General features: G+C 36.7%; 1 protein-coding gene across 1 annotated transcript in view; it reads left to right on the top strand.

The window, feature by feature from the left end:
- Positions 1-4745, top strand: part of LOC108710258 (tryptophan 5-hydroxylase 2) — a 110177-nt gene extending 105432 nt beyond the window's left edge. The window contains exons 10-11 of the mRNA XM_041586353.1: positions 3898-4031; positions 4116-4745. Coding sequence (XP_041442287.1) covers positions 3898-4031; positions 4116-4290 — 309 coding nt within the window. The 3' untranslated portion in view covers positions 4291-4745. The remainder of the gene's footprint in view (positions 1-3897; positions 4032-4115) is intronic.
- Positions 4746-26513: the final 21768 nt, after the last annotated feature.

The following is a 26513-nucleotide window of genomic DNA, read 5'->3' on the forward strand; positions in this document are numbered from 1 at the left end:
GCAACAATCTCCCTGAACTGCCCTCCTCTACCATCCTGCCGGCTGTAATGAAAAATTGCCAGCGGGATGGCACTCATAACCTCATAACCTGTGTGAAATCTTTGCACTGTGACTGTGGGTCAAACCAAAATTTAAATTCTGATGTGGGATCCATTATCTGGAAACCCGTTACCAAGACAGCTCCAAATTATGGGAAGGCAATCTCCCAGAGTCTCCATTTTAATGATTTAAATCAAAATTTGAACAAATTATTTCCCTTTTCCCTTGTACTTGATCCCAACTAAGATATAATTTATCTTTATTGGAAGCCAAACAATCCTATGGGGTTTAATTAATGTTGAAATTATTTTTTAGTACACAAAGTATGGAAATCTAAATTACCGAAAGACCCCTTATCTGAAAAACACCAGGTCCCGAGCATTCTGGATATCAGGTCCCATAGCTGTAGAAATTTTATTCAGTGTGGGACACTTGAGTAACAACAAAATTAACATTCTGGAGGTGGGATTGTTATGACTGTGGCTTAATTTTAAAGGTGAAGGAAAAAGCTGCAATTAGGTTTTAATTTAAATCTGTATTCATTGCATTCATAGAGCATGGATTGATTCAGGTCAGCTCAAGGATATTTTTAAGGCAAATAATCCATTAATATGGTGTTGTAGCTATCAGGAAATGATAGCGGTAGCAGCCTCAACTGCATATTTTCTATTACCAGAAACCAGACAGGGGAACAGGGAGCTTGAGCTAATGACATTTGATAAGAAATATGTTATTAATTGTCTAGTTCAAGCATACGGTATATGCATTATTCAGACAGTATATCTTCTTTAGAAGGGAAGGTTAAATAGAAATGGTAGTGATTAATGCTTCAAAATTACCCAGAAACGTATTCTTATGGAAATAACACACGTCTGGTCTATATATGGAACCTGTTTCACAAGGATGTATTCTGTTTTTTCTGTATATTTTTTTAGATTTGATTTTATTATAATAAACAAAAAGCTTTTCAATCATTGCCTAGCAAACACAGTTCATATATGCAGTCCTCTTTAGGCTGCACTAATTACAATTAATTACAAAATAAAACACTTTCTACATAGAACTAATCACAGATAAGTTTCTGCACTGAACACAGTGAAGACCTCAAATACCTCATCTCAGGGGCTGCTGTCCCAGGGGCTGCAAAAACCCAATCAAAGAAGAAGTTACTGTGTTCACTGATACAGATCAAATGCAAATATAAGAACCAGATGTTCCACTTTTGTCTAACCTTTCAAGTTTAAAGACGTAGAGTTACCTGGGAATGGTGGGGTATCTGGGCTTTGCTATGTTAGAATAGCATTAAGTAACCATGAAAATAGGTAATTCCCTGTCTAGCGATGAGCAAAATATTTTGCCACAAAAAAAAAACACCCGTAGAAGGTGAAACAGGTCAGATTGACCGAGCCCTTTCTCAAATCCGACCAAGTAGCTTTCCACTCACGTTGGCAGCTCCCACGCAAACGGTAAACATAAGGATCAGGATTGCAAATTCTTTTTAAAATACTTTAAAACAAGTACAGTAGTGGACTAATTTATGAATGTTCGAGATTATATTTTTTTTGCCACTTGCATATTTGTTGTGGGTTCTAAATCCTGATCCTATTCAGGTTTTAATTGGTGAGATATTTATTTTTTATACATTTTTTTTAAAAACCTCAATTGACAAAAAACAAGGTCAAGAAAAAAATCACAATAAAACACAGCTTGAAAAGTCCATCTCAGTGCAGGAAGACCAATCAAAAGAAACATAGTACATTGGTAATCTTTTTGGCACATGGGGTAAACATAAATGTAATAATTGTTAAATTATATTTAATTTCTTTCTGCATATATATGTGATGCCACCCCCATTCCCAGTCTACTTGAATCAAAAAGCACGCGATTCAGTCTGACAAATTCACCAAATTCTAATACAGGTATAGGATGCCTTATACAGGAACCTATTATCTAGAAAGCTCCAAATTATCATCTCTCATAGGGGCAGATTTACTAAAGGTCAAATTGTCGGCAGTTACTGCTTTACACACATCGCAACACTCTGCCAGGCGCAAATTCACGACCACTACGCTAATTCACTAATATGTGAAGCTGTGCCCTGGACTTTTCGCTAGCGTTTCTTCGTCAGTGTGAGCATTTCATAGCAAAGATTGGCTAGTGATCTTGCGCTTAGGTCAATTTGCATACGGCAGGTAATTTAAAGACAAATGTCCAGGAAACCTTAATAAAGAAAACAAAGTTAATACAATGCCCTGCACATGTGCCCACTGTAAAATGAATGTTCCATATGTTATGAAATGTCTGGAGAAAACTGGTTACCCAAAAAAAGTCAGGACTTTTGCAATTCCGCTTTAGAAAAGGAAAAGTCGCCAGCGTTTTTTGAACTTTAATGCATTTTCAGCACACAGGATATGATGACAGAAGATTGAGGAAGATCTAGCTTCTTTTTAGCACTTTGCCTGGCGCTTGTGCCTGTTAGTGAATTGCTGATGTCCCAACGCTAGCGAATAGTTGGTAGAAATAGCCACTAAGCTCTTTAGTAAATTTGCCCCAGAGAGTCTTTAGACATAAAGTAATTGCACAGTATCTTGTACTTAGTGGTAACTAAGTTTTATGAATCCATATTGGTGGCATCAAAACATTTTTACTACATATACATTTATACTACGAAAAAAATCCACCAACACATATTAAACTTTAAAATCGCAAAGTCTATATTTAGAAATAACTTACCGATACTCTTCAGAAAAGGCAACAGGGCGATGATCCATTTCTCAATTTCTCCTCCCCGGCTATCTCCTATAAGGAAGGCAGGGAGGAGAAATCGAGCTCCGCATGATGGATCACCCGATCGCCTTTTCTGAAGAGGAGCACAAGCAGAGTGTCAGTAGGTTATTTCTTAATAAAGACTTTGCAATTTTAAAGTTTAAAGGGATACTGTCATGGGAAAAAAAAAATTTCCAAAATGAATCAGTTAATAGTGCTGCTCCAGCAGAATTCTGCACTGAAATCCATTTCTCAAAAGAGCAAACAGATTTTTTTATATTGAACTTTGAAATCTGACATGGGGCTAGACATTTTGTCAATTTCCCAGCTGCCCCTGGTCATGTGACTTGTGCCTGCACTTTAGGAGAGAAATGCTTTCTGGCAGGCTGCTGTTTTTCCTTTTCAATGTAACTGAATGTGTCTCAGTGAGACATGGGTTTTTACTATTGAGTGCTGTTTTTAGATGTACCAGGCAGTTCTTATCTTGTGTTAGGGAGCTGTTATCTGGTTACCTTCCCATTGTTCTTTTGTTTGGCTGCTGGGGGGGGAGGAAGGGGGGTGATATCACTCCAACTTGCAGTACAGCAGTAAAGAGTTATTGAAGTTTATCAGAGCACAAGTCACATGACTTGGGGCAGCTGGGAAATTGACAATATGTCTAGCCCCATGTCAGATTTCAAAATTGAATATAAAAAAAATCTGTTTGCTCTTTTGAAAAATGGATTTCAGTGCAGAATTCTGCTGGAGCAGCACTATTAACTGATTTATTTTGAAAAAAATGTTTTTTCCCATGACAGTATCCCTTTAATATCTGTTGGTGGTTTTTTTTCGTAGTATACTAGCAATTTTTTTTTTTTTAAAAACTTGACCTTACTGATCCTTTAAGGTATGAAGATCCAAATTACAGAAATACTACTTAATCAGTATACCCCAGGTCCCATGTATTTCACATAATAGCTCCTATACCTATAGTTTATTATCACATGCACTGATGAGTGAAATTGTTTCATTTCTGTATATATATGCTGTACATAGATGTATATAGAATAAAGAAGTCAATTTAGAACATGGCATACTGTTTCTCTTTTTCAGCATGCTTTGTCTGACAAAGCTATTGTGAAACCATTTGATCCAAAGACAACCTGCTTACAAGAATGTATTATCACCACCTTTCAGGATTCCTACTTTGTGTCAGAAAGCTTTGATGAAGCCAAGGAAAAAATTAGGTACATTTAATATTTTTTTCAAAACAATCCATTTTCATGTCTTTACAGTAAGTATGATTTTACAGGTGTGCTTTTCTCCCCTAGGGAATTTGCCAAATCACTCAACAGACCTTTTTCAGTCTACTTCAATCCTTATACTCAGAACATTGATATCCTTAACAACACCCGGAGTATCGAAAATGTCATTCAAGATTTAAGGAGTGATCTAAACACAGTGTGTGATGCTTTAACCAAAATGAATAAATATTTGGGAATATAAATGAAAACCAAAAACCTCCCACAAAACTTGTCCCGTTTTGTGTAAAAGAAACGCTAATGCAAATATTCAGGAAGGACGAATTTACAAATACTTCGCAAGATTTCTATAGGCATACCATCGCAGCACATACCATCTCAGGAAAAAAAGGACATATTATAAACATATTATATTGTATTCCAACTTGGAAATACATGTATGTATATGTGTTGATGTTGCAGATGTCCTCTGAAGATGCTGTATTCTAGTATTAGCAGATTTACTAAGGGTCAAATTTCGAAGTTAAAAAAATGTCGTCATTCGACCCTCAAATTAAAATCCTTCGACTTCGAATATCGAAGTCGAAGGATTTTTAGCATATTCAATCGATCAAAAGATTAAATAGATTAGAGCGATTTTTAGCGATCGATCGAAGGATTTCTATTCGATGTGTAAAGACTTAGAAAAGTGCTGTGGAATCTCCCCATAGGCTAACATTGCACTTCGGTAGCTTTAATTTGGCGAAGTTTTTTTTAAAGAGACAGTACTTTGATTATTGAATGGTCGAATATTCAAACGATTTTTACGTCGAATGGTCGAATATAGCCTATTCGATGGTCGAAGTACCCAAAAATTTACTTCGAAATTCGAACTTTTTTAACTTCGAAAATTCACTCGAGCTTAGTAAATCTGCCCCTTAGTGTTCTTATAAGATCCATGACAATTTATTTCAGAATTTGAAGTATATCTGCCATGGCCAAAGCAGTAATAATTGATCAGCGTTAGTGTCTCATCAGTGCTTGTATCTCATCAAATAAAAACAAAGAACATACTCACAAGCAGTCATTCTGAATGTTTTCCTTTGTTAACAGTGAAGACTTACTTGTGTTTGTTTACCTTCTGTTCTACCTTCTGTAGAATATTTATTTTTTAAAATTGGATTTATGTTATTAGTAACTCTAGCTGCTTGCTGTTGTATGCAACCCCATCTTTCTTCATCAGCCTAGGAGAGAAAACAACTCAAAAAGCAATTTGCATAAGCATGTTTAACCATAATTCTATTGACAAGCAAATCAGCAGCGACATTTTGCTTTCATACTACAGACGAGGGAAGCAAAACAAAACAAACGTTTAAAAGCTGGAAAAAACAATGGTAAAAATCCACAAAAAGCAAACACAATAGGGTTACAGTAATGGTTTAAAAAGCCAGGCACTATGTTTTTAATTATTTATTTCATTGCTAGTGCAAAATGTTCTAAGCCTTTGTTAAAGTAGATCTCACCCAATGGGACGGCAACACATTAAGAAGCTGGTTCCCGTTCAAGACGTGACTGGTAAAAACAACTTATTTTAATGGTACAGAAAGTACAAGTTGCATTAATAAATAAATTATAACATTGAGCACTCCAGGGTTTCGTCTTTGAGGGTATTGTAACAGCAGCATTTTCAGTTACTTAATTTACTTTCTCTGAAGCCAAAGAAAATGTATTTCCAAATAGGTGTATTGTGTACAGTGTAACCTCATAAATATTCTTCTGTATTAATTAAAGCCAATGTGTTTTGCTACCTCCTGCGATTTTATTATTTACAGTAAAGCACTCAGCATTATACATTTTTAATATTAATAAAATTAAACTCAGAACCTTGGTGGACTAAATTATTATGCTTGATGAAAAGAATAAGGACTCATTTTTACTTCCAAGGATGGGATTGTTATAGTGTTGATGAGCTACAAAGAAAGTTCCCTTTCTTTGGCAGGTTATATTTTAGATATAAAATAATGCTCCCAATTTGTATTACAAATCATTACATTCTGTATTTTTAATATACACTCACATATTTAAAAAATATATATGTATGTATGATACTTGTGAGCCACATTCAAAGGCCAAATGTCTTTGGGAGTGACACAAGCACCAATAAATTGCTGCCAAATGAGAGCTGTGATTGACTGTTTTGATTGGATATACAAGGTTTGATAGGGTATACAATAATATCAAAAGAAATCCAGTAACGTCATACTTTATTTATTATGGCCATGTTTTAACCATAATATAAAAAGCCAGCTTTCAAACTATCCCACTTCTCATACAACTTTTATCCTTCACTTGGACACTAAACCCTTTTTATGACTGCTGTCCATGAGCTTAGTTTAGTTTAAAGGGCAACAGTGCGTTAGTGTCTCATTGGAAAATATGCTATCTTCATTCATGATAGGTGATATTTTGCACACAGGCAGACTTTAGTACTAATCCAGTACTAATACAACAGTGCAATTTCATTTACGTAGTTTTAAAGTATGGGATCATTTATTCAGAAACCCATCCAGCAAGCTCTGAATTATGGGTCCAGCTTCCATAGACTCGATTTTAATCAAATAATTACATTTTTTTTAAATTATTTCCTTTTTCTTTTTTGGTGCATCCCTAGGTGGTTCACAGTTACATTAACTATTTGTATGTTAATGAATGGCTAATTCTATGCAATTTTTCTATTGGCCTTCTTTTTTTCTAGTTTTTGAATGATTTGACTCTCTCAGCTTTCAAATGGCGGTCACTGATCCCAAAAACCAATGCTTGGTAAGGCTACACATTAAGGGGGTTATTTATCAAAGGTTGAGTTTGTGAGGTTTGTAAATAAACTCACAACTCGAATGTTTCTTATTTATGAAAAAACCGAATGTAAAAAAACTCAAATCATTGAAATCTGGGAGAAAACTCAGATAGCTCGAGATTTTGAACACAAACCACCAAAAAAACCGTGAAAATTCTGAAAAGGTAAAAAACATCTTCAAATGGTTCTTGGGACCTCTGCCATTGACTTCTACATGACCTTGACAGGTTTTAGCTGGAGTATTTTCCGATTCAAGCTTTTGCAGCTTCAGGGCATAATAAATCTCAAAAAATTCGAGTTTCTTTTTTATCCGGAAAAATTCAAGTTTTTACTGAAACTACCCTCAAAAACACGAATTTTCTAGAAAAAAACATAACTCAACCTTTAATGAAACCCCTTAAAGTTATTGCTACTTTTAATACTCATCATTAATTTAAGGACCTCTTCTATTCATATTTCAGTCTCTTATTCATATCATTGCATGGTTGCAAGGGTCATTTTGATCCTAGCACCTGAAATTGCAAACTGGAGAGCTGCTGAATAAAAAGCTAAAAAAAAAAAAAATGTAGACCAATTGCAAATTGTCTCAGAATATCATTCTCTACATCATGCTAAAAGGTGAACAACCCCTTTAAAGAACTATAGAACTGGAGAAATATGTAAGAAATAAAAAAAAATCCATATGTATAGATAAATCAGATTAGGAATGTAAAAACTAAGATTTATCTGAAATTCTAGATACTTGTATAGAACTCTAAATATTATAATATATAACAAATGCAGGATACATTAAATTCAGTCAATATGGCTCTGTATCCACATCTTTGTTTTTCTTTTGTTTTTCTTATGGTAGTCTTTGCATTCTTAAAAGTAATTCAAGTAATTCGGTCCACTTGCCCCCCCCCCCCTAGATGTACTTTATCATAGCAGCAATAGCTCCATTCTCATGATATGAAAATGTAGATGCAATCAGTGTGAAATTATGAATTATGCATGCAAATGAATGTAGGAATGAATGCCTTTGTGAATATGGATGAGTAAATGAACACATGAAAACTCGTGAATAGACAAATAATCATACACAAATGTCAATATGGGATTTGTTTACATGCCACAAATTTAGGAGAGTAAGCGCTCTAAATTACAATGAGGTTCAATGTTTTGCAATCATTGTGTCAGCATAAACTGAAGGGTTATAGGGGAAACTGACTTGATGTACCTTTATGTGTTTTTGCATCTTGTCTATATCCCTCTCTGAGTGAGCCAGATTCATGTGCATCTCTATTACTCTTGCTCATTTGCTAATGTTTGTCTGTTCTTTGCAGCTGCATTCTGTCTTTTTTTGCTATGTTCATTGCCCTTTTAATCAGAAATGAATTCTAGAGCAGTCATCCTTCCTTCAGAAATGTTCCTGTTGCTTTATTGCTAGAATTATAGTAAGTGCACAGAGTGTTACAAATGATACAAATAACATGGCTTCTGCTTGGGAAAATGAGGCAGTCTGACAGATTTTAAAAGTAAACAGGAGAGATGTGTAACAGTTAAAGAAAAAGTGGATAGTAGAAAGGATCTTTTTTTTTTTCATTTTCTAAACCTTGTACAGTTATGTTTGGATCTCTTTGTGGATAGATAGAAATCTGTGAGTTGTGTGTGGCTGATCAGGGTTGAAATCAGGGTTAAGAGTATCCATTTACGAAGGGTTAGGTACAAGAGCAGGAGTGCTACAAGTTATTAAAGCTCCATATAATAAATTCTTGCACATTGCCCTCTTGGTGCTGCTTCTGTACCCAGCATTCCCTGGTGCAAGGAAGCACTAAAATGAATGCATCCCAGGGCTCCTGAGCTTCTTGCATCCCCAGCATCTGATTGGACACATGCCCTACCCTCTTCCCATCCTTGTGTATACTGCAAATCTACATGCAAATATTTTTGGGGCAAGGTGCAAAGCCATTTCTTGTAAATGATCATGATTTTAGTGTTTAGTTTAGCTTGGCATCAGTGAATGTTGTGCTCTGTCCCCATATATTTAGAAGAGAGAAGTGGTAGGCAGACAGGGGCGGGCAAAGTAATGTGTAAAGGCTGCTGGATTATTGGTTCTACATATATGGCAGCACAATTTACAAAGGTCAGTAAGTGACTCCAATTACAGCCACCCAGTGACTGCAAAATAAGCAGATACACAGGATCAGACCTAGCACTCAACAGTCTCACTCACTTTCTAATGTGGGTGAATAAAACCAAAGAGATTTCCCACTCCAAAAAAATAAACAGAAAATCCTTATTAAATAATTACATAATGCAAAATGCCCAACACATTTCAACTTAAAAAGAGGCAGATACACGTACAAGGTATAAATAATGTTTGTAATAATGACTCTTTCTGCATCTTTCTTTATAGTTTTGCCCCAATGAAGACCTCTATTTTGGTTTAAACAATTTGGGCATTTTATATTATTTATTTAGTTAATAAAGAATATTCTATTTTAATTTTTGGAGTGTGAAATCCCTTTTGTTTTTCTTTTAATTGATTGGGATGGTTTATGTGGCTGATTCCAGTGGATTGGCACCTCACTTATCTATTAGGATATGTATTGCCCACTTTTGATACTAGTTTTGGGTGCTCCAGTGTCCTGGCTCACTGCATCAATAATACCAGAAAAAATTAGTACATCTGGATATACGACAGAGCAGGTTTCACAGGGATAACTTTATTTGCATTCAGGTAGGAGGTTAGTGCAGAATGTTTGGGGTTAACCCTCTATTAAGTGCCAAACGGAATTTGTTGGCTATTTGACAAAGGGAAAACATTGGAACACTGTGCACGAACCTCTCCTATTTGTAAATAAAGTAGGCTGTGTGCAATCTGCTCTGTGGTGTGCCCATGTGTACTCATGCAGAACAGAGATAGAGAAGTTTTTGATTCATTGTATAAGTTCAGCATGTTCAACTATCCAAGCATATCAAGAGACCACATGCTGTAAGTCCTACAGATAAAGCAAGCTTTAATGGTGCGTTACAGCTTAACAATGGAGAGCATGTTGCAATTCATAATGCATAGAGTCTCCATGGTTTTGGGTTTAAAGCTTGTTTAAGGATAAAATGGTCATGAGGTTTTAAATAGATATCACTGATCAACCTCAGCCCTTGGCCACTAGGAATTGCTGCAGGATCACAATATCAAAATGAAGTTGGACTTTTTACTGGTCCTTGGATCATTTAACATCACTTCCTCCTTGCACACCCTGGCTTACCTTATGTTTGTGTATCCTAAGTGTAACTAAAGTAAATACCACTACAGGCATGGGACCCATTATCCAGAAAGCTCCGAATTACAGAAAGTCCCATAGAACCCCATGTCCCATAGAATTTTTTCCTTTCTCTCTGTAATAATAAAACAGTACCTTGTACATGATCCAAACTTGGACATAATCAATCCTTATTGGAAGCAAAACCAGCCTATTAGGTCTATTAGGTTTATTTAATGTTTAGCAGACTTATGGTATGAAAAACCAAATTATTGAAAAATCTATTATCCAGCATCACAGCGGCAATGAATCCTGGACATTATTTGATGGGACCAAGCTCACAAGGAGTTTCCACAGAGAAAAACAGAGGCACTTCACTTAACAACTCTGCAAGCTTGAAATCTGAACCTGTAATTTGCCACATTTGAATATATAGGGAATTATGCCCCCCCCGTTGTAAAATATGAAGACTAAGCACCATATATATATATATATATATATATATATATATATATATATATATATATATATACAGTTTTTTTTAAAAATAAAGTTAATTAATTTATTTCTTCTTCTTGCAAGTTGGCCTTATATCTACATTATGTTGGAAAAGTAATGTGAGCAAGTCAGAATTGGATATTGATTTTCTTTAGGTTTAACCTAATTCCGTGGCATCAAGTGTACAGTCGACAATGGTAATTACACTTATGCCAGCATCACTGAGTCTCTGTTTCTGGGGTTTTCTTTTGATGGAAGCCATACCACATAATTACTGGCAACATGTGCTGTGGCAAGATCAAAATGTACTTTCCTGCAAAGCATACAGTTCATATATATATATATATATATATAGTGAATAATGTACCCCCTCTTGTAAAATATAAGGATATTATAAGTCACGAGGAGTTTCGTGACCATATCAAAACACAAGGCCAAAGGCCGAGTGTTTTTGTACAGGTCATGGAACTCCGAGGTAACTTCTATTATCTTTATATTTTGCAACTGGGGTACTTTATTTATTATAATATACAAGTTTCAGTGAGTCATGTGACAGAAATGACATCAGAACTCACCATTTATAAGGATATAATTTACAAGATATTCATGGCTTTTGTGTATTTTTATATATATATATATATATATATATATATATATATATATATATATATATATATATATATATATATATATATACACACTGTGGGTTATCAAGCTCAACCCCACACAAATCTAATGGTGAAGACATAGGATACTAGGGCTCCATCTAAACACATAACTAATGAAAAGATAAATACTTGAATATATGTATCCTGATTGGGGACCTGGACCTGTAGCCCAAATTCCCAGTGCCTGTAAATTAAATAAAAAACAACTGAGCTGAGGCTAACAATGAACCAATTCAGCAATGTTCTTACAATTTATTTAAACCACATGAATCCGTGGATGGTCATCATACCACACCAAAACCAATTCAAACCAATAAATAAACTTTGTTTTGTGTGTCATTGTTCTTTATTATGTGGTACATATTGTTGGTCATGATCATGCACCTAAAGGAATTGAACTCTATGTTTTTATCCCTATTAATTGCAGGTCATATTAATATCTTCCGCATCTTCTAATAATGGATGTTTCTTGTTAATCTTTGCAAAGAACTGAGACGAGTGGAGTTCGGGTTCAGTAAAATGACTTTACTGACTTTCTGAATGGGAATTCAAGAAATAAGATCTAATTAAGCCAACATGTTATTGTCATCTTACATATTGATTCATCATTATTTTAGACATTTTTCAGTTATTCCAAGTTCCAAGTATTCCAAACAAACTTACAGAAATAACAGCTGTAAGTCTCCAAAACCTCATCCTCTTTTTTAGATTTTAATGAGAAAAGCAAGTAGATGATCAATGGGGAAGAGATTGTCTTTCTTAGGGCTCTTACAGTTGAGCATTTGAAGCTGCGCTCCCCTGCATTCCGTTTTAATGCATTCAGCCGCAGGGGAGCGCAGGAGTAGACGCATTCAGTTTTTTTCAATCGGGCTGTACTCACACAGGCGCATGTAGACGCAGAACACAGGATAAATGCAGCATGTTGTGTCTCAACCTGCGTTTGGCGCCTGTGTGAGTACAGCCCCATTGAAAAAAACTGAATGCGTCTACACCTGCGCTCCCCTGCGGCTGAACGCATAAAAACAGAACGCAGGGGAGCGCAGCTTTAATCGCTCATCTGTAAGAGCCCTTAGGGTTAATTGGGCCTCACAACTGGCAATTTTGAATTAACGATGAAGATGCACAGTTACTAAAAACTAGCCTAAGGAAACATTGTGTAAAAACAACATTGGCCGCTTAATTTTTCATGTAAGAAACATTTATTCGTAATAAATACCCATGAAGATTGTGCGAGGGCACTTAAGACTGTTAATTTATGTAAATGAACACATTAATGTACTATGTAAATAGCCTGCTAATCTTACTTGTGCATTGTGGTAGAGCAAGAGTAATATCCCAACATGAATTATTTTCTGTAGTATACAAGCTATTGTTCTGCTTTAGAATATGAATTAATAAATATTGCTGATTTAACAAGTCTGAACTAGTAGAAGTTATGGGTTTCACAAATTTCCAGAGCCTTAAAGGGGTTGATCACCTTTAAATGAACTTTTAGTATGATGTATAGAGTGATATACTCTTATTTTTACAAGTTGTTTTATTATTTATTATTTAGGGGCAGATTTATCAAGGGTCAAATCTTGAAGTTAAAAATACTTTGAAATTCGACTATCAAATTGAAATACTTCGAATATCGAGGTCGAACTTTTTTCAGCGAATTTGGGTATCCTGCGGTCGAAGTAAAATCGTTCGATCAAACGATTAAATCCTTTGAATCGAACGATTCGAAGGATTTCAATGATCGATCTAATGATTTTATTTCGGGTCCGATTCGCTAACTTCGAGTGAAGGATTCGAAGTAAAAAAACTTTGAATTTCGAAGTGTTTTTTGGACTACTTTGACCATCGAATAGGCTACTTCGACCTTCAACTATGACTTCGACTTCGAATCGAATGATTCGAAGTAAAAATCGTTCGACTATTCGACCATTCGATAGTCGAAGTACTGTCTCTTTAAGAAAAAACTTCGACCCCCTAGTTCGCCATCTAAAAGCTACCGAAGTCAATGTTAGCCTATGGGGAAGGTCCCCATAGGCTTTCCTAAGTTTTTTTGGTCGAAGGATAATCCTTCGATCGTTGGATTACAATCCTTCGAATCGTTCGATTCGAAGGGTTTAATCGTTTGATCGAAGGATTATTCCTTTGATCGTTCGATCGAACTATTTGCGCTAAAATCCTTCGACTTCGATATTCGAAGTCGAAGGATTTTAATTCCCAGTCGAATATCGAGGGCTAATTAACCCTCGATATTCGACCCTTGGTGAATCGGCCCCTGTGACTTCCAAAAACTTAGAAAAATGCTCTAGAAGGTCCCCATAGGCTAACATAGCACTTCGGCAGGTTTAATTTGGCAAAAATGACAGTACTTCGATTATCGAATGGTCGAATATTCAAACAATTTTACTTCGAATCGAAGTTGAACTCGTAGTATCCTATTCGATGGTCGAAGTATCCAAAAAATTATTTCAAATTTCTAATTTTTTTACTTCGAAAATTCCCTCGAATTCACTTCGACCCTTGATAAATCTGCCCCTTAAAGTATTATGCTTTTTATTCAGCAGCTCTTTAGTTTGCAATTTCCAGTTGCCTGGGTGCTGGGATCCAAATTACTCTAGTAACCATGCACTGATCTGAACAAGAAACTGGGATATAAATAGAAATAATTAGTAATAAAAAATAGCAATAATGCTTATGGAGCATTTTTTTTAGATGGGGTCTGTGATCCCCCCATTTGAAAGCTGAAAAGAGTGAGCAGAAGAAGACAAATAATTTTATCATAAAGGCCAATAATTTTTCATAAATAACAAATATTTGAGTTGTAAGTTTATTTGAGGTTGAAAAACCTCACAAACCTCAACAACTCAACCTTTTAAAAATAACCCCCTTAATATGTAGCCTTACAGAACATTGGTTTTTAGATGGGGTCAGTGACCCCCATTTGAAAGCTGGAGAGAGTCAGAAGAATAAGGTAAATCATTCAAAAACTATAAAAAGGAAAAAATGAAGGCCAATTGAAAAGTTGCTTAGAAGTAGCCACTCTATAACATACTAAGAATAAGGGGCCGATTCATCAAGGGTCGAATATCGAGGGTTAATTAACCCTCGATATTCGACTAGGAATTGAAATCCTTCGACTTCGAATATCGAAGTCGAAGGATTTAGCGCAAATTCTGCGATCGTACGATCGAAGGATTATTCCTTCGATCGAACGATTAAATCCTTCGAATCGAACGATACGAAGGATTTAAATCCAACGATCGAAGGAATATCCTTCGATCAAAAAAACTTAGGCAAGCCTATGGGGACCTTCCCCATAGGCTAACATTGACTTCGGTAGCTTTTAGCTGCCGAACTAAGGGGTCGAAGTTTTTTTTTAAAGAGACAGTACTTCGACTATCGAATGGTCGAATAGTCGAACGATTTTTAGTTCAAATCCTTCGATTCGAAGTCGTAGTCGTAGTCGAAGGTCGAAGTAGCCCATTCGATGGTCGAAGTAGCCCAAAAAACACTTCGAAATTCGAAGTTTTTTTACTTCGAATCCTTCACTCGAGCTTGATGAATCGGCCCCTTAATTTTAAGGTGGACCAACACTTTAAACACCATTTTAATGAGAACAGCTTCATCTGAATGGCATCCACCATAACATGTTCGGCCCTGGCATTCTTAGTAAGTATTAGCAGACTAGTGGTGTTAGAAGATAACACAGCAGTACATCAGGTACAGAGCTATACAGCATCCATGAGTTAGCTTGTGCTGCATTATCTCTCCTATTGGAGGTTAATGATAGTTTCTAATGATAGTTGGAATCCAAAAACCATACCTATTGTATGTAAGTAACCCTGTTCCTTCTTTTTACTGTTTGCAATGTTGATATTCAAATCACACTTCCTTTATAAAAATATGTTGTGCCATTTGGGATGTGATTAGAGAGAAGTGCGCTCACTAATGGAAGACAGCCTGAATAAATATTGCTTAAACGTTTCCTATTAAGTGTGTTAATGGGCTGCCAGATATTTCAGCTGAATTTTTTTTTTCATGAGATGTAAAGGAATAAGAAATAAGAAGCATTTACCTGATAGATAGATTATCATTAACTCTCTTATAAAACATCAACCTATTCCAATGCTCTGTCTGATAGGCGGCTGTATACATAAAAGATATGAATTACATTCAAATACTGACCAATACAGGGCACAGTGAGGTCACTGCTTCTTAAAGCTTGCAATCTAAAATGAGAAGTGGGTATGAGACACAAGATGTGCAGTAGAAATAGGTAGTCTTTTCCTTTGTGTAATAGAAGAGTTTCACTGCTATAGACCTTTATATTCAGTGGCAAACAGCTGCGTTGTTATATACGGCTTCCTAGTGCCAGAGATATTGCATCCTCCCTACTGAGGGTTGTTAACTATCATGGGTCTTTGAAAATACAGGGATATATTGTAGCTTCATTGGATTTAAATTAGTCTGTATTTGGTTCCTGATGCGGAAATCCTTTCACATTCTTTCTATTGGAAACTGTAAAAGCTTATTGCCTGGAATGACAATAACAATTGCTGTACTGGAGTGAAAATGCACATTCCAGCATGTTAATGTTATACAGATTAATGTACATTGTTTTTAATTGGTGAAAGTGTGAAGTGCAGTTCAAGTTCTGGAACTCAAATTCCTCAGCGTGTTCGGAAGCTGAGATAGTATTTCTCTTTGATTAGTAAAATCCAGTGGACCGGAGATTAGAGATGCTTTTAGAATGGACCGATAAGCCGCCCAGAAATGTTAGTTTCCTCTTATTTTGCTGTTGATCCTCATTTTTACACAAAGTGGTAAATAGTGTTATACAGACATCTTCTTATATTAAAGGATGCGTAAAAATCTATTTCTAACTCCTACAGTATTTTAAGGGGGTATTTACTAAAACTCAACTAATTTTTTTTATTGAAACAAAGGCGACCTAACTCCCATTCATGAATTGAACTTATCAACCAAGCTTTATCAAATTTTTATCATACAATTCATATGATCCAGCATTGAAGAATCTTCACGAGTTGTCGCCCAAAACCCAGACTATAACAGTTTATCCAGTGCAGATCACAATGTCAAGAAACAACTTCAGGGACATCTGACATTGACTTCTACATGAGTATTTTTGGATTCGTATACAGCTTTGGGGTATAATAAATCTCTAAAAATTCAAGTTTTTATTTTTCCATAAAAAATTCGACCAGAAAAAATTGAGGTTTAATAAATGGGCCCCGTAAAGGACATGCCAAGCCGCCTTTGTTATGTGATGTTGTTATGGACCTGCATTAGGTTTGACTTCCTAAGGCTAAGTCTGCCCAGGTAAAGTAACCCATAGCGACCAATAAGATTTTTGCTTTAAAACAGGTGACCAGTAAATGATACCTGCTATAGATGATTATATAATCTGTTATATTGTTTGCTGTACAAGTCTCAGGCTCTTCGACTAGAGTCAGTTTAGACAACAAATGTGATAAACAACCCAGTATATTCTCAGTTGTGTTAATTCAGAAACTGTTGGTAGATAAACTGTTTCACTCTTTATGTCTCTGGGCAGGACAGTATATCCCCAATTGTTGTTGCACACAGGTACTGCAGTTAAGAACCTCCCTGACACAATAGCAGTTTGTTACCTTATGAATTGCTGGATTTGTATCCAATTAAACACACACCTTTTTATGACTGCTTGTGACAATAAAACACCTGTTCAGTGTACTTCCAATTTATGTCATTATGGTTCCCAGGCCTGAATATTCTTTTAAAAAAGGAAAAGAATAAATAGAGCCTGCCAGCCTTTAACATTTTTTCAGGAACCTGTGTCACGACAAGTTTTCATTCTTTTTCCTAGATAAAAAAAGCTTTACAAGAGAAATTTCTAGCAGTTATGTCTAATTGCCATATTTGTGCAGATTGCTTTTATTGTGCCAGTACATACCTTTCTCATTTACAGCACCAGGGTCCCTCACATCAAGGAATAACATACTTACAGTCATTCCTTTATGGGTTTTCGATATAGCTACATTCTTTATCCCTGTGACGTTAGGTATCCCAAATCCAGAACAAACCCCAAGGTCCCGGTCACGGCTCACTGTTCTGCCAGTACGTACCTTTCTCATTTATAGCACCGGGGTCCCTCACATCAAGGAATAACATACATATAGTCATCCCTTTACGGGTTTTCTCTATAACTACATGCTTTATCCCTGTCAAGTTAGGTATCCCAAACCCAGAACAAACCCCAAGGTCCCAGTCACGGCTCACTGTTCTGCCTTTAACAGCCGCCTTTCGATTGGGGAGGACCCTTCCGCTACTCGGATGCCGCCAGGTGTGAGAGGACCAAGGAGAGAGTTCTAGGTGAGCAAAGGAACCTCATGTGCAACAGGAAGTGTGGTCGTAGAACAGGCCAAATCGAGAGACAAAGCGTATTCGGGGTCACAGGCCGGGTCAGAAATCAAAGCAGGTAGTGCAGTACAGAATCAAGAGACAAAGCATAGTTGGGGGTCACAGGCCGAGTCAGAATACCAAGGTAGCGGTTCAAGGCAGTATCCAAGAGAATGGACAAAATACACGATAGGGTCAGGACTGGCAGAAGACAAGGCAGAAAAGGGGACAGGCAAGGTCAAACATTGAAAATCACACTAGAAACACACCCAGGAACTTCAAAATATAGACCTATGTAGGGCAGTGAAAATTTTTAGATATTTAAACTTTGAGCCAAACACGATGACGTCATATGCGAACCGGCGTCATAAACCTGGAAGTGTTGGCGCAAACCTCCTGGACATCGCAAGCAGAGGCGGGCCGCGGCGAGCGTGTCCACCATGCTCCTGGAGGTACATTTATTACAATTCCCTTTCCATGTCATAATGTTGATCATTGCCTTTACCATAAAAAAGTCTTACTAAAAGTGTAAAGAATGCGTCACAATTAACAAAACAAATAAATACGAGTCACAGTTAATACGACAAATACACACAACCAGTGGTGTGACTGCTGAAAACCAAAAATAATGAAACCTTTGCAATATTACCATAATATATAACTCTGGAAAAGGAAAGACTACTTGATACCTTCTATTTTTCTGAAACAAATCTTGCTTCATAGTTTGATTATTTAACTGAATGTTCATATAATACGAGCAGTCTGATTGAATTCACAAATACTTACTGAAATGGAGATAAAATGAAAAGTAGGTATGAAAGAACAAATGTCAAACTTGGACCTTATTCCCATGAGCCATCAAATGTTACCATGCCTTGCAAAACTATATTAAGGAACTGGAGTTGTCCCAAGTTTCAAAGTATCATAATTGTGCTTCAGGTTTTTTAATGCCTCTTTTGTGATTTTCCATTTCATATGCCATGCCACTGTAAGTATAAGTGCCAAGTGCCTGTACAGTAAGAGCAATATAATAAGGCAAGTAACCAGATATGTGATTGACAAGGGAAGCACTTGACATTCTGTTTTTTCCCCTACAATGTTAATGTCTCCTTTTCAGAGGCACAATAAAAATGACAATACATCGCAATAGCTGAAAATATCACAACTGTAATCAGCAGGTGACTGTGCAAAGCACTTAGCGGCCCTAGATAAATGAACATTTTAACCCAGTTAGCTATTTATTGTAGAAAAGCAACTAGAGTAGCAAGCTGTCAGTAAAGACTCTGACATATATTGTAAAATTACTGCATGAAACTCTACAGTACATATAACAATGCCCTAGCTGCCAGCAGTGCATAGCAAAAGCATTTAGTGTTAAGAAATATTTTTACAGCTAATAATATGAGCTACCCAATGTAGCTGTACTTATAATTCAACCACCAGCACTTTTATAGACATACGTATATAAGGTGAAGCTTAATAACCGCATAAAAAATATCACCAAAAATACATTAACCATGCAATTGAGTTAATGTAATAAAACATTCTAAAGTTTGGCCACATCGAATACCCTATAGCAACCAATCAGATGTGATTTTTAAAACACCTGATTAAAATTGTTAATTAATTCTTTGAAATCAATGGAAAGGAGAAATTACATTGCAATTAAGGTGTTTTTTGGGGGATTGTTATTTTTAATGACTGTTTGTGCTGCCCCAGTAGTTAATTGTTTTATTATTTTAAAAGGTAAATATTTAATTGCTTATGCTTATATGCTTACCCTTTATTACATTACCACCTAGTGACCAAAGCTATATGGCAGACTCTGTATTTCCTTGTTTCCAAATCCTCTTATTCCCTTTCCACATGTGTGATGTCAGTTCCTCCCATCATCCTTTTTTGTGTTCCTCTTTTCCATGTGTGAGGAGCTACTCTGAAGTTAGGAAGGGAAATATTCTTGTTGACCCGAAGCACTTGCATATCCACTCCAACATTTGTCCATCCACCCCATATAAAAACACCTTTGTGGATTCCAAGTATCTGATGAGTTCAGCTATCTGGTAATGATTGCCCTCGGTTATTGTATCAGCTAGTGATGGGTGATTAAATTCGCCTGTCACGAATTTGCAGTGAATTTCTGCATTTTGCGGGCGGCAAATAAATTTGCGAATCTCCCGCGGATATTTTGGACGCGCAATCAAAAAGTCGCTCTCATCAAAATTGCTGCGCATCAACACTATTCAGATGCCTATTGACTTTAACACCAGTGTCAAAATTTTTGCTAAATTTTTTTCCAAAATTGGACCCGGTTGTCAATTTTGATTTTCACAAATTTTTTGTGAATTTTTTGCCATTTTGCAGGAAATTCGCACATTTTCGGGATACATTCGTCCATCACTGGTACTAGCTCCATGCAGGCCAGGCAGAGAGGTCTCGCTGGGAAATCAGGTATACTAATATTGCTAAGCATGCAAGTGTCTCTCCAGTTTCTATAAACACCAGGTAGGCAGTAGGGTGGAAGGCCTCAACAAGAAAACATTGCATTGTTCTTTTTTTCAATTTGCCAGACAGCTTTAACAGATGCCAGACAAACCGTCAGACTATGACAAATAGTAGGACCCTTGAGGGACAGGCCCCACCAAGAAAAGCATTTGCCAACAGCACCACAGAAATTACCCATGGGATGTATAGTTAAATTAGGCAAAACTGGTGTGGACGAGTCAATAATAGCAGAGTATAGAGGTGGATGAGGCAGCATAAGGGAGAGGGAAGTACATCTTTTAGGAGAGGAGGCTAATCAGATGTCAGAAATGGTTTATATACAAACTTCTACACTTGTTAATGTACAGTATATATTTCATATTTTAAAAAATATCAAATTCTTTGGTTTGTACTTAGTTATAATTTATTTGTATATCTCTTTCTGTTCCCACTAAATGACACACATTCAAGTAGCTGTGTAGGCTTTGCTTAGACATTGCACACAGTAGGACTCTATTCATTAAGAGGTAGGCTACATGTGTATCCTGAATTTAATTTTAAGTTCTGGCGTGGAATAACAAGAATTATTATTATAGCCAGTGTGAACTTTGTACTTTAAGTACAAAAGCTCTGAATGCAAATAAATTGAATTTGCAAAAATTCAGAGATTCTTTCTTTCACATTGTGCCTTGCTGGCTGGATGCAGGAAATTGGAATATTATGCAGTGGTAAAGAAACATTCTTTTTATCTTTGTACCTAATGGACTGAGCAAAAAGTGAGCAATTTATTTCATATTACAAATCACTAATACTGCATTTGGAAAGCTTCCTATTTTAAAGTCTTGATTCCTATTCAAGCTCTTGTTTATTATTGCAGTAAACACAGTATTGTGATTTAGTTCTTTTATTTCAGTGACAAGAATGAGTCAACCACAGAGGAACCAGCATATGGTTGATATAATAGGTAAAAAAACAGATTCAAGAAAAGAGAACTGCACCTCCTCCAGAAAAATAGTTTAAATGTAATTTAATTTCAAGTCATTAAAAGAATAGGGCAAGAAAGCAGCAGGAACCACGCCACCTGACGCATTTCTGACTATAGGGCCTTAATCATACCTATGATTAAGGACCTTTAGTCTGAAACATATTGGGTGGCATGGCTCCTGCTTCTTTCTTGCCCTTTGCTTTTAATGGCTTGAAATAAAATGAAGTTTTAACAAGGTGTGGTTCCATTTTAGAATATATGTTGTACCTGTACTTCTGTTACGGGAAGAGCTTCTTTATATGTGATATCTATATATGGACTGTATTGCCCAGAAACATGGAGCAGAATCATTTGAAAAAAAAGATTCTCATTTAGGTAAAGACAGGTAGGAGGACTAATTCAAGGAAATTATACACTGCTTGTGCCTATTTTGTTGCTAAGTTTAAGGGTGTTTAGGTAAGTTTGCCTGTTCATTGTGCCTCTAAGTAAGGTTGCCCATTTTCTGTTTAGTGTTCCTATTGCATGCCTCAAGCCTATCCACAGGTCTGAACATGTGTTGCCTGCCTGGATATAGCAAATGTCTTTTGCTTGCTTACCAACTTGGACTGTTTTTATTCTGCTTTTTAAGGCATGGGTTACCTTTTGATTCTGGAGCAAATTGTGCAACATATATTTACAAGTATTCATAGCAAAGTCTTATTAAAAACAAATGTGACAAAACATGGTGTTTGCTATGATGGTCACTGCTGCTTCTCTTGATTTCCTGGGTATAACTATTTTAAGTTCCAATATAAAAGAGGTAGCACAAGATGTTATGTAAACATACATGATTTCCCTTCATGATATCAATTAGTTCCCACCTGATTATGTAACCCTAATTTGTCTTAAATAGACAAATACCAACTAGAGGGGTAGAACATGGGTTACATGGACCCTCTTTCACCAGTATGGGCTTTTGCTAAGTGGAAAGAGCACATGAGGGTGTTGTGGGACTACACCTTATCCTGCCAAAAGTGTAAAATAATAGAAAAAGGATGCCAGGGGTTCCTTGCAAAACAATAAACAGGCTGTATTCAACTATAAAGCGCCACAGGATTGATAATACTAACAAATGAGGTAGATCAATAATTGGCAGGTACAATCAAGGATAAAGCAGGTACAGCAGAGAACGGCACCACTGAAGGAATAGCACGGGGAGTTGAAGTATGCACTGTCCAGATTGTTATTACAGGTATAGGATCCCTTATCTGGAAACCCGATATCCAGAATGCTTCAAATTACGGAATGGCTGTCTCCCATAGATACAATTTTATCCAAATAATCCAAGTTTTTAAAAATGATTTCCTTTTTTTCAGTAGTAATAAAACAGTAGCTTGTACTTGGTCCAAACTAAGATATCATTAATGATTATTGGAAGCAAAACCAGCCTATTGGGTTTATTTAATGTTTAAATGAATTTCTAGTAGACTTAAGGCATGAAGACCCAAATTACGGAAATATCCGTTATCAGGTCCCGAGCATTCTGGATAACAGGTCCCATACCTGTACCTCATGTGGACCGGATCCCCTACAGTAGACGTGGAACATGGATAGAACAATAACCCAATTCCCTTGTCAGTACTGTGGTCCCTTCACTACAGGCAAGCAGGGCCTGGGGGAGAGCTACTACCTTCTATCCTCCTTGGTAGAGCTTGAAGTTGCTCTTACTAACTAAAGCTCACTAACTCACTCTCATTAGAGAGTGCTATAACAGTGGCTATCCTGCACACTAGCTTTACTTCGTTCATGGGGTCCCTGTTCCTGACTTATCTAAAGGAGTTGTCCCTTTAGAGCCTAACACTTCTGGGGCCTTGTTGACGCCAGACTCAATGGACATTCACCCAGATTAACTGCTGCAGGCCAAAGAGGAAGGACCTCCCCTGCAAAGCACTTTGTTACAGTGATGCAGGATATGTTCATCAACCTAGGGCCAATGAAATGGGTATGTAAATAGGTACTAATCATTACATGATGTTTAATCCAGCAACAGGCACTGGTAGTGACATGAAGTCATAAGTGAAAGTGTCAAATTCTTGGAAGCAAAGATACCTGAGAAAATTCTCAAGTTGGAAAAGAGGTAGCAGCACTCCCATAATAAAATAAAACCGCCTTTATTTCAGAATTACATCTGGCACAGCAACGTTTCGGACCTCCTGGTCCTTTTTCAAGCTGACAAAGGACCAGGAGGTCCGAAACGTTATTGTGCCAGATGTAATTCTGAAATAAAGGCGGTTTTATTTTATTATGGGAGTGCTGCTACCTCTTTTCCATGTCGTTTGAAAGGATGTGAAGGTGAACACATTAATCGGCATGCACCCCTTGAAGTAAGCCTGTTTAAACTTAATGCTGGATGCCTATCTATATGCTCTAAAATTCTCAAGTTGCTCATAGACTGTTATAATTTTTGAGTAAGTGGAGTGATAGAAATATTTAATTTCAAACAGCATCTGTTTGAAAGGCTATCTGGACCCACTGTCGGACTGGGACACCAGGGGCCCACCCAAAAATCTTAGACCAGGGGCCCACCAAAAGACCTTAGATCAGGGGCCCACTCTCAGTACTATTATAATTCCTCTCTTCACGCAACCTCTATTCTGCTAGTCTCTTTTCTTTGCATGTTATAATCTAGTATTCAATCTATTTAGTCTCTTTGTTCTCATAGAAATAGGTAATGGGCATGAAATATGCCAAATGTTTTGAAGCAGGAGGGCCCACTGACACCTGGGCCCACCGAGAGTTTTCCTGGTATCCCTGTGGGCCAGTCCAACACTGTCTGGACCACTGAGCTAATTTAGGGGCAGATTCACTAACTTCGAGTGAAGGATTCGAATGAAAAAAATTCGAATTTCGAAGTATTTTTTGGGTACTTCGACCATCGAATTGGTTAAATTCGTTCGAATTCGAACGAAATCGAATGAATCGAAGTAAAAATCGTTCGACTATTCGACCATTCGATAGTCGAAGTACTTTCCCTTTAAAAAAAACTTCGACCCCCTACTTCGGCAGATAAAACCTACCGAAGTCAATGTTAGCCTATGGGGAAGGTCCCCATAGGTTTGCTAACCTTTTTTTGATCGAAGGATTTTCCTTCGATCGTTGGATTAAAATCGTTCGAATCGTTCGATTCGAAGGATTTAATCGTTCGATCGAACGAAAAATCCTTCGATCGATCGATCGCAGGATTAGCGCTAAATCCTTCGACTTCGATATTCAAAGTCGAAGGATTTCAATTCGAAGGTCGAATTTCGAAGTATTTTTAACTTCGAAATTCGACCCTTAGTGAATCTGCCCCTTAATGTTTTGGTGAGAAAATATAATATAAAAAAACTCAACCTTCTTGAGAAACATTGAAGGTACAAATTAGTTTAGTTAATTTATCATTTGAACCCCCCCCCCTAAAATATGATGTTTGCATGGGTATTCATTTGTAGACCAATCTTTTACAGCAAACATAGTTTTAGGTCATATGTTGTATGTTCCGACTTTTCTATTGGCCCATTCTTTCAGGCAGATTCGCTATAGGTTGTTCAGCTTAGACAAATTACTTTTGTGTGCATTAATTATTTTAAATAATGCATTTTTTTAATTGGACTGTGATCAGGGCCTTAACTGGATCATTGTATGATATTCACGTTTTGCTTCTTGAACGAATCCAGTGTTATTTATTCTTGTGTTTAGCATCAATGTCCTGCTGAAAGTGTTTTTTTTTTTTTTTTTGGAGGCAGTATTTACCTGTATTGTTGCAGCCTTTTTCTACTGTTTTTGCAAATAGCACAGCAGCCCCACAGCATGATGATACCACCGCTATTAGTGGCGTAACTATAAAGGAAGCAGACCTCGTGGTTGGGGTGGGGAACAGGTTTGAGGCAGGGTTGGGGGACGCAGGCAATTGGCAGACTGTGGTGTGGGGCTTGGAAAAGATGGATGCATGGCAAGGAGTAGGTGAATTCAGGGTGGAGAGTTGGTGGGTGGGAGAGCAGTTGGGGATCGAAGGGCGCTGGGCCCCTCTGAAGATTATTTGCAGGGGGGCCCGGGGCACTCTGACCACCATGCTTTAACTCAATTGGAGGCAAAAGTTGGTGCTTTAAAAATTTAAATCTCTTGTTTGAAATATTTTATTTGGTTTTCACAATAAACCATAAAAATCAATATGAAAACAAATAGTATGCAGAATAAGAAGATTAAAACAATGACATATTATACAGAATGTGTAATTTCAATCTCTTAAAGCCACCCACCTAATACATAAGCATTGTCACATTCTATTGGTAGTGTATTTGTTCTGGTGCATTCTGACCCTACTAAGTCTACTATAAAATAGGCCAGTATAGGCCAGATATCTGTTTGTGAACTATGCTGCATTCAGATATTTATGTACTATAAATATATGGGCAGGGATATAATAAAGGAGAAGAAAATATTGTTGATTGTCCTTTAAAGTGGAATTTTTTATTGAGCTAGGAAAAAAATAGGCTAGCTAGATTACATGCACTAGGACATTTATTTTCCTTTTACAGTCACCGGTATGAAAAGAGAAGACCCATGATTAGTCATGACCTAATTTAATCAGATATTTTCTTGAACATTGCTTAAAGCATATCTGTGGCCTTTGGGGCATTTTGCTCATCAAAGCTGCACTATGACATGCACAAACCTAAAGATTTAGAATAAATATTAAATTCATAATAACTACTGTATGTAACAAATAATTCTTCCTGAGGCCTTTTTTACCATCTGTCTAAACATTTATTACCTTAAGACTTTAGTTATCACAAGCTGAGTCCTTATCTCTTTTAGGAGTCTATAATTACATCTGTGTCACTGGACTTTTATGTGCACTATTTCGCATGATATGGACTGACTGAATATACCATTTGGTTATTATGAAATATTAACATTAATTTTATAAAACTGAAGGGGAAATAGTAAACAGTTATAGCAAGGAAACAAATGCTAGAGTTTTCTGTGTTTGTGCAAACAGGTATACATGTGCACTGCCTAAAATTCTCTGATAACGTTTCTACTGTTTGAATTGAATGTTTTCTTGTCTGGTAACATGTGGAGACACTGCAGTCCTCTACTAGGAGTAGTGTTTTTTTCCTTACTGGGAATTCTGCTCTTTTCAAGTTGAAGAACACAATTGTGCTCCCTACATTAGTAATCAGTCATCCCCTGCCACTGTCCGAAAAAAAGGAGAGGTAAATTCAGCAGTAGGGGTGGCATTCTGTCACCTTGGTTAGATAAAGGCATATAATCCCTTTTGGCAACACTACATTCCTTAGTGATGATATTTGGTTAATCTTGTACTCTTTCTTCTAACCA

This window comes from Xenopus laevis, chromosome 3L (assembly GCF_017654675.1).
Source record: "Xenopus laevis strain J_2021 chromosome 3L, Xenopus_laevis_v10.1, whole genome shotgun sequence".
In the NCBI taxonomy this organism is placed as follows: Eukaryota; Metazoa; Chordata; class Amphibia; order Anura; family Pipidae; genus Xenopus; species Xenopus laevis.